The sequence below is a fragment of the Protobothrops mucrosquamatus genome, unplaced genomic scaffold (assembly GCF_001527695.2).
Source record: "Protobothrops mucrosquamatus isolate PMUCROS unplaced genomic scaffold, P.Mucros_1.0 scaffold47, whole genome shotgun sequence".
Lineage (NCBI taxonomy): Eukaryota > Metazoa > Chordata > Lepidosauria > Squamata > Viperidae > Protobothrops > Protobothrops mucrosquamatus.
In genome coordinates, this window is record NW_015386429.1 from 2,735,151 (window position 1) to 2,744,988 (window position 9,838).

Below are 9,838 nucleotides of genomic sequence, written 5' to 3' on the forward strand. Positions count from 1 at the left end.
AATAATAATAATAATAATAATAATAATAACTCCCAGAATTCCTGAGCCAGCATGGCTCAGCTTGGAAACCTCTCCCTTTCCCCTCAGCATGGCTGGCTCAGGAATTCTGGGAGTTGAAGTCCACGAGTCAGAAAAGAGCCAAGGTTGCCTACCCGATTTAGGGGAATGGGCTGGAACGGATAGAAGTTAAATGTTTAACCCAGAGCTGCCAAGCCAACCTTGCTAACTCCGTGGCATTTTAAGTCACAAAGGGCATCTTTGTGAATCGCACTTCCTATCCCTCACCTCAGCTTGCCAGTTTTTCTGATAAAGTGACCGAGGAAGCAAAGAAATTCGCCCCGGAGTTGTATGCCCTGCCCCCTTTTAATTTACCCCTATCTCAAAAGGAGGTTTTAGTGGCTCTTGTACAGTTTTGTGCTCACAATACCAACTATAAGTGACTTTGCTTACACAGCCAGATTACAGGTAGTCCTCAACTTACAACGGTTCATTTAGTGACCGATCAAAGTTAACAGCACTGAAAAATGTTGATTTGTGATCGTTTTCCACACTTGCAACTATTGCAGTATCCCCATGGTCATGTGATCAAAATTGGCAAGTTATGACGGTTGCAGTGCCCCAGGATCGTGTGCCCCCCCTCCTTGGCGACCTTTTGACATGCAAGGTCAACTGGGAAGCCAGATTCACTTAACAACCAGGCTACTAACTCAACTGCAGTGATGCACTTAACAATTGTGGCAAGAAAGGTCATAATAAAGTTGGAAGGGGCCTTGGAGGTCATCTAGTCCAACCCCCTGCTCAGGCAGGAAACCCTATACAGACAAATGGCTGTCCAGTTTCTTCTTAAAAACTTCCAGTGTTGGAGCATTCACAACTTCTGGAGGCAGGTTGTTCCACTGATTGTTCTGTCAGGAAATTTCTCCTTAGTTCTAGGTTGCTTCTCTCTTTGGTTAGTTTCCATCTGTTGCTTCTTGTCCTGCCTTCAGGTGCTTTGGAGAATAGCTTGACTGCCTCTTCTTTGGGGCAGCCCCTGAGATATTGGAACACTGCTATCATGTCCCCCCCTCGTCCTTCCCTTCGTTAAACTAGACATTCCCAATTCCAGCAACCGTTCCTTATAGGTTTTAGCCTCCAGTCCCCTAACCATCTTTGTCACTCTTCTCTGTACTCTTTCTAGAGTCTCAGCATCATTTTTACATCGTGGTGACCAAAACTGGATGCAGTATTCCAAGTGTGGCCTTACCAAGGCATTGTATAGTGGTATTAATACTTCACGTGATCTTGATTCTATCCTTCTGTTAATGCAAAATGGGGCAAAAGTCACTTAAACCTTTCCCTTCACAACAGAAATGGGCTCAGCTGTGGTCGTAAGTTGAGGACTCCCTGCACTGAAGAAAATTATTTTGCAAAGAACTGATTGTTCAGAAAGGTTCAGAGGCTGAACTATATCAGCTGCATTTCCAGGATGTGGCTCCTATGCTTTAATAAGTATGTGGAAAACATTTAAGACAACCTCTGGCAAGTAAGGCATTTGCCATTTGTTCATCCTTAATCAAAGCAACTTCTGCAAAGCTCATTGTTCATAATTTGGAAAGCTCAGCTCCTGTGACTTCCTGCTGCCTTTGAGCTCTTAGTTAAGTATCAGTGATGACTCCACAGGTACTCAAGGACCCCTTTAGCCCTTCAAAAAAACCTAGTGACTTTTAATCGGGCTAATCCAGAGCTCATTACTTGTGCCACAGGAAGTATGATTTTCGACAGCTTAATCCTTATTAATTCATTTAGCATGTAAACCATTTCTTACCAGCAGTATCTTAGCATCTTAACCGTTATCCTCAAAGCTCTTTGACCAAGTTATTACTATTAGACTACTACGTTAGAAGCATTAAAAGGCTGCATCTTTGTATTCTGCTATAAGACAGATGCAGACAGAATCTGGCCAGGAAGCAGTTAACGTTGAGAATACAACGGGCTTCTATTTGGAATAAGAGCTGCAAAATTAACAGTTGGGATCAGTGCTCCAAGGTGGTGGCCCTCAATCCCTTGGGCACCAGGGACCAGTTCCATGGAGAGAGGTTTTTCTGCGGACTGGAGGGTCCATGGTTTCACATGCTGCCTGCATCCTGCGAATGAGGCTTCACTTACTTGCGCGGCCCAGTTTCTGACATGCCGTGGACCGGTGCCGATCCACGGACTGGTGGGGTTGGGGACCCAAGGCGATTCCAGCTTTTCCAAGCTCTACTCTATGTACTCCAACTTCAATGGGAAAAGGATAAGAGCCCTCTCTCTGTCACACATGCACACAGACACACACACACACACACACAGACAGAACGGATTCCTTTTGTTAACTACATCCTCTTTAGGCCAACGTTGTGGAGCAGGGGTGTCAAGCCTGTTCGCATCATGGGCCATATCGTGACGTGGATTTTTCGCCTTTGCGGCGCCGGGGTGGTGTGGCCTGCGTGGGCTGGATGTGGCCCGTGGGCCATGAGTTTGACATGCCTGTAAGTGAAGTATCCTGTGACTTACCTTAAGAGACACTGCATGTCTTGCTTATCAAACAAAGATTACTAAGATAATCTATATAGTAAGGCAGACATGTCAAACACAAGGCCCGGGGGCCGGATGCGGCCCGCAAAGAGGTTTCATGTGGCCCGCGAAGCTATCCTGGAAACAGTGAGGGAATGGCCCCCACTGCCTTGGCCCTGGCCCAGGCCGGTGGGGAGCCAATGTACAATTTTGTGGTGGCCATCTATGCTGAAACGCATTCAATCTTAGCTCCACAAGGCCGTCTGGAAACAGCGAGGAACCAGCCCCTGCCGCGTCGGCCCTGCCCCCTGGGTGCATGCTGGGGAGATGTCACCCTTTGTGAGGAATGAAGAAATGGACCATGCCTTGGCGCTTGCCCCGGTCCCACCCCCTTCTGCCAGAGACCCTCAGATCTGCCCACTCCTGCCCAGGCCCCCACAGGCATCCTTGACGCGAACGATGTAGAGCTGGCCATGCCCACCCAGTAGGCCACACCCACTCCATCCACGCCCACCAGTAGGTCACACCCACCTTGCCCCCCCTCCCGAGGCCAACCGCAATGCTGATGCGGCCCTCAATGAAATTGAGTTTGACACCCCTGTAGTAAGGCAAGCAGGTTGATAGTTTGGTTTATATCAGACTTTATTGGGTTGGCTAGTACAGTAAAGCAACCGACCGGCTGCAGAAAGCTCACAGACCGTTTCGTGGAGCTACACAGGCATTTCAGAAAGGAGCTTTTACACTGGGTACCTGCGAGGTCTAGTGACGTATTGCCACCAGAGAGGAGGCAGATGTCCCTCTTTACGTGCTGGAGGGAGAGCTTCTGTGGTGGGACCTCCTGGTGGGGTTTCTTCCTGAAGCTGTTGAACCTGTCAATGAGAAACAGGCTTAGCTACCACCCGGGACCGGCAACATTTTTAATACACTGGAGGGGGAAATTCTTACATTTAGGACACGTCTTTCCTCATTACAGGTGGGTCCTCTACTTACAACAGTTCATTTAGTGACTGTCCAAAGTTACAACGCCATTGAAAAAAGCAACCCGTGATCACGTTTCACACACGCATTGCAGCATCCCCATGGTCACATAATCCAAAGTCAAGAGAATTGGCAACTGACTCATGTTTATGAAAGTTGCAGTGTCCCGGGTTCAGATGATCACCTTTTTGTGACCTGGGAAGCAACGTCAACGGAGAAGCTAGCTTCACTTCACAACCGAGTTACTAACTTAATAACTGCAGTGATTCACTTCACTGTGGCAAGAAAAGTCGCAAAATGGGGCAAAACTCACTTAACTATCTTGCTTAGAAACTAATTTTGGGCTCTAACTGTGGTCGTAAGTTGAGGACTACCTGTATAACTAATGCATGACATTCTATCCAACAAGGAAACCCTCAGCCGTGAGGTGGTGATGAGGCAGAGATTTGTGTGTGTGTGTGTGTGTGTGTGTTCTGTCTCAACAAGGCATCTGTGTGCCTTTCAGACCATTTCGAACATTTCTGATAGAGGTAGTCCTCAACTTACAGCCATTCATTTAGTGACCGTTCGAAGTTACAATGGCCCGGAAAAGAGTGACCTATTACTATTTTTCACACAACCGTTAAGCAGCGTCCCCGCAGTCACGTGATCAAAATTCACACGCTTGGCAACTGGCTCATATTTATGACCGTTGCACTGTCCCGGGGTCACGTGATCACCTTCTGTGATCTGACAAGCAAAGCCAATGGGGAGGCCGGATTCACCAGTTTGCTAATTTAACAATTACAACGGTGACAAGAAAGGCCGTAAAATGGAGCAAAAACCCACTTAGCAATTGCTTAGCAATAGAAACTGGGCTCCATTGTGGCCGTAAGTTCAGGACTGCCTGTAATTAAAAGAAGCTTCCAGCAACACATCCACAGGATTTTCTTAATTTCTTGGAAGTACTGTGTGTGTGTTTGTGTGTGTTGTTTTGTAAGATAGTGCAGGGGGGAGGGGAGGAGAAACTTCAATGGAAGCATTTTTTAAAGGATAATAATAACAACAACAACAATAACAACAGCAACAACAACAACAACAACAACAATAATAATAATAATAATAATAATAATAATAAAAAAAAATAATAATAATAAAGTTGGAAGGGACCTTAGAGGTCATCTAGTCCAACCCCCTGCTCAGGCAGGAAACCCTATACCATTTCAGACAAATGGCTGTCCAGTCTCTTCTTAAAAACTTCCAGTGTTGGAGCATTCACCACTTCTGGAGGCAGGTTGTTCCACTGGTTAATTGTTCTAACTGTCAGGAAATTTCTCCTTAGTTCTAAGTTGCTTCTCTCCTTGATTAGTTTCGTTGCTTCTCGTCCTGCCTTCAGGCACTTTGGAGAATAGCTTGACTCCCTCTTCTTTGGGGCAGCCCCTGAGATATTGGAACGCTGCTATTATGTCCCCCCTCATCCTTCTTTTCATTAAACTAGACATACCCAATTCCAGCAACCGTTCCTTATATGTTTTAGCCTCCAGTCCCCTAATCATCTTTGTTGCTCTTCTCTGTACTCTTTCTAGAGTCTCAACATCTTTTTTACATCGTGGTGACCAAAACTGGATGCAGTATTCCAAGTGAAATCATCCCTTTCAAGCATGAAAAGCCTTAATACGGCAGTTTATAAACTTAATGCACCCTGAATCCAGTTTTTAAAAACCACCAACAGGAACAATGTCACTATAATCTGGAAACAGTCTCTCTGAAGACACTTGGAAGTGTTTTGGCTAAAAGCTCATTTCCAATTCCAGCCAGCAACAGATCTAGAAAAAAAATATAGTAATATTGCTATAAAAAGTCCCCTCCCCCTTCCATCCATTTAAATGCCTCTTTGGAAATTCAGGGATGAATAGAAAAGAATAGGGCTGTTAGAAGATTGGGAGATTGCTCCAAATGGGCAGAGGCAGAATTAATGCATCGAATGCTAAACCAGCTCAATTGATTATTCAAGTTTGCTTTGATGTGAACTCAGGGATTTGATGATTTTAGGGATCTCGTGTGCTTCAGTACTGTAGGCAAAATCATGCCTCGGAGAAGATGTGAGCATTTAATCATGTTGGCACTTTCTCAAAGAAGCCATTGCAAGCAGCCACACGATCCTGGTGAAAATCTTGAATGAAGGAGCCCAAGTGGATGGTGTGTCTTTGTATGATTGTCATTCTCCAAACACGTTAGTCTCCTGAGCCCATGTGGCTATGTGAGCCCCAGAAAAGACTGGCTCCCTTAAGGAGCAAGAGAGACCGAGGAGAGAGAGAAAAAAGAAAAGAAAAAAAGAAAAGAGAAAGCGAGAGGGAGGCAGGAAGGGGAGGAAGGAAGGAAGGAAGGAAGGAAGGGAAGAAGGGAGGAAGGAAGCGCAAGGAGGGAGGGAGGGAGGAAGGAAGGAAGGAAAGGAAGGAAGGAAAGGAAGGAAGGAAAGGGCAAAGAGGAAGGGAAGAAGGGAGGGAGGGAGGGAGGGAGGAAGGAAAGGAAGGAAGGAAGGAAGAAGGGAGGGAGGAAGGAAGCGCAAGGAGGGAGGGAGGGAGGGAGGGAGGGAGGAAGGAAGGAAGGAAGGAAGGAAGGAAGGAAGGAAGGAAGGAAGGAAGGAAGGAAGGAAGGAAGGAGAAAGAAAGTATATATAGCAGGCTGAATCTGAAGCTGCCTTAGTAAACAGAACCAGTTTGGTGAGGCTTTTGGTAAGGCCGTTCTCCTCTCTAAGGCACTCATTTTACTCTTTAACTGTCCACTCTAAAAAAGAATTACCACTTCTGGCTCCCTCATAACCCCAGGGACTAAAGGACCCAGAACAGTAGGTGATGGTCCATGAGGGTGCATTTTAAGACCTGTATTCCAAGGTATCACCCAACAAACTCCACTTTGTGACTTGCTTCAAAATTATTTCATGGGAAAGTAATTGTAAAATATAGTCCGATAACCAACCTCCTTGTCCCAACTTTCCAGGCGCAGCTTCTTCCATTGTTCTCTCTTAGCAAAGTAATCTGGGTACATCGCTTTCTCCGATGGATGCCACATTTCTAGGATCCATTCAGGTGACTACAAGGCGGGAGCATAACAACAAAAGGTTATCCACTGCATCTTTCAAGGAATAATAGTCTTCTTCTTGTTGTTGTTCTTTTATGTAGATGTATTTTGTACATTCTCCTTCTAATAATGGTTAGACTGTGGTTGTTGGTCTGCTTAAACCAATGTTTGTCGACCTCAGCAACTTTAAGATGTGTGGATTTCGACTCCCAGAACTTTTCAGCCTAAATACTGGCTGAAGAATTCTGGGAGTTGAAGTCCATACATCTTAAAAAGTTGCTGAGGTTGAGAAACACTGTTTAAAACCAAAACGATAACACTCCAAAGATACTATTTCCTGCATTGGAAGTCTTAGTTCTAGAAAACTATTGGATTATTTTGTTCCAGAAAACTACTGGATTATCTTAGTATGGCAAGTTTAGCAACTTTAAGAATCAGGGCATTTTAGAAGAAAAAGTTATTCCCACCTGCAGGCTAAGATAAGAGCAATAAGTATTTCGATGCTCAAAATGCTTTTTCCTTCTAATTTTGGATATTTACTTAGGCAGCATATTTCTATGTAGTATCAAACATGGATAAAAAATACACATCTATGGTTTGAAAAGAAAAATGCCAACATAATAATGCAATAGTAAAACAATCAAAATTAAAGATAAGGTAGGAACAACCAATCAGGGCTCCTGGAACAGTTTTATCTTCAAAAGTTCCAGAAAAACCAACCAAAGGGGTTGATCCAGCCTTATCTCACAGGAAGGCTGTTCCACAAACTTGGTACTGCTGCAGATATTTTAGAAGTAGGAGGCACATTTTAATGGCAGGTTGATTCTCAAGCCTAGAAGCCGAATGTCTCAGACAATTAGAGCCTATTAGAGCAACTATTCAGTGCATAAAACAACTGTCCAGCGATGTGGAGAATGTGCTATCTCCAGATCACTTTGTGTGGCTCAAACAGCCTCTGGGCATCTAAAGCAGGGCTTTTCAACCAGTGGTACGGGTACCACCTGTGGTACACTGGCACCTGGCAGGTGGTACGCGACCATCCTAGAAAAGTGGTAGCGGGGGAGGGGAATGAGCTGAACCGGTGGCAGCACCACACAAGCCTGAGCGAGAGATGGCTGGAGTTGCAGGGCTCCGCAGAAGCGCCAGGAACATTGCCGCTTTCCAGCTGATCGGCGCTTCTTCGGGACTGTCAGCTGGAGCTCAGCGCGGATCCTGGTGCTTCTGCTGAGCCCAGAAGCGCCGATCAGCTGGAAAGCAGCACTGATCCTGGTGTTTCTGCTGAGCCCAGAAGAAGCGCCGATCAGTTGGAATGTTACAGCATCCCCAGGGTCTTGTGATTTACATTCAGATGCATGGTAACTGATTCATATTTATGACAGTCACAGTGTCCCTGCTGCAACCACCCAGCAGACGGGGGGAATAAAAACCAAACACCCCCCCCACCCCACCCCCGCTGCCAATCCTCAACAGAAATGCTCACAACAATGAAAACCTCGGACAGGAGGAAGAACGCCGCTGGGCGGGCAGGCAGGTGTCTTGCTCGGCTGTGGCTTGGGGGGCACTTTTTTCAGTGCCGTTGTAACTTCAAACAGTCACTAAGTGAACTGTTATAAGTCGAGGACTGCCTATACTTTATCACTTTTTTCCTTTTTTGGGGGGGTCATCAAGTTTTTGACACCTTGCTAGGCGACTGGTGGTACTCGGATGTTGCCATATCCTAAAAGTGGTACAATGGGTGAAAAGGTTGAAAAGCCCTGGTCTAAAGCACTGGCTGCAAACATGAAACACTGCTGTATACAGAACTGTCTTGTGGTCTTCTCCAGCTTCTGCAGTTTGGCAGCAACTTTCTAGAACCTTCAGTTCCTTCATATCCCCTGCTATTAGGTCTCTCTTCAAACTGGAGGTCAAGCAGAAGAGCTCCTCCAAGCAAAGTGTGCTCTGCCCCTGAGCTTTCTCCCGTGTCTTTAGGATCTTGCCAGCACAGATGGAGGCTGGACCACTGACGCTCATTGATGTTGAGACCTGAACAACTTCCCTGTGGCCTTCATTCATGGATTCTTCCTCAGAACCAGAGAATAATTTTGCATTTTATGAGGAATCTCCTACTTAACTAATGAAAGTTACTGAAAACTCTTGGGATTAAGAATGCCAATATTTTGCAACACGTGGAGGAACCGATTATGTGTAATGCCTGCCATGTCGTCTCCTGACCTTAAAGCAGTCGTATCTTTCATAGCTTGTGCCCCCTGGAGAGTCAGGAAAGATGTACGGCTGATAATGTTGCTTTTCCCAAAATTCTTCTTCAGCGGCCATCAACAGCTTGGTTGCTTTAATCATGTCTTTTTCATCCTTATGCTCGTCAAACCTTGCTCTCAGCAGACAGGCATGGTATCTAAATTTATCCCTGAGAATATTAAAGATAGTATTTATTCCAAGAAAGAATAAACCATAACTATCTTTTGAACTGACAAATACTTCATATTTTATTTAATGAATGGGGAATTTCATTCATTGATTCGACATCTGATGGTGACAAGGGCACACCTGCTCAGTTTTCTTGGCAAGAATTATAAGGCTGGAAGGGACCCTGAAGGTTTTCTAGGCCCGTGGTGGCGAACCTATGGCACGCGTGCCAGAGGCGGCACTCAGAGCACTCTCTGTGGGCACACAGGCCATGCCCTGGAGATGGCAACTGTCCCTCTTCAACGAGCCACCTGCTAACTCGGCGAGGTCCCACATAGCCGGATGCATCCCAGCAACCATGCGCTCACTGGCCTCTGTGTGCAGAGGTTGATGGTGTCAGGCAGCAGCCGCCCCTGCCACACCTTGCCTTGTGACAATGGCACCCCCGCCCTGCCTCGCCTTGCCTCACCCCGCAGGACGAGCCTCCTGCCCACCGCCTCACCTGGCAGACACCCTGGATCTCCACCAACCCTGCCGGGCCCCCACAGGCGTCTCTCCCCACGAGCAACATCGAGGTGATCACGCCCACCTTGGCCACTCCCATCCAATCTGCCATAACCATCACAACCACGCCCACCCAGTGGACCACCCCCACCTGGCACCCGGCGATAAATAAGTGGGTTTTGGGTTGCAGTTTGGGCACTCGGTCTCTAAAAGGTTCGCCATCACTGGTCTAGGCCAATAACCTATCGAAGGCAGGAGTCCTCATACCATTTCAGACAAATGGTTGTCCAATATTTTCTCAGAAACCTCCAGCAATGGTGCACCCACAAGTCCCAAGAAACACTTCTTAATGGTTTCACTA

The 9,838-nt window shown here is 46.4% G+C and overlaps 1 protein-coding gene across 1 annotated transcript in view; it reads right to left on the reverse strand.

The window, feature by feature from the left end:
• Nucleotides 1–3,156: 3,156 nt before the first annotated feature.
• Nucleotides 3,157–9,838, reverse strand: part of NDUFB9 (NADH:ubiquinone oxidoreductase subunit B9) — a 9,112-nt gene continuing 2,430 nt past the window's right edge. The window contains exons 2-4 of the mRNA XM_015811716.1: nt 8,782–8,974; nt 6,469–6,582; nt 3,157–3,401 (exon numbers count right to left, since the gene is read on the reverse strand). Coding sequence (XP_015667202.1) covers nt 3,270–3,401; nt 6,469–6,582; nt 8,782–8,974 — 439 coding nt within the window. The 3' untranslated portion in view covers nt 3,157–3,269. The remainder of the gene's footprint in view (nt 3,402–6,468; nt 6,583–8,781; nt 8,975–9,838) is intronic.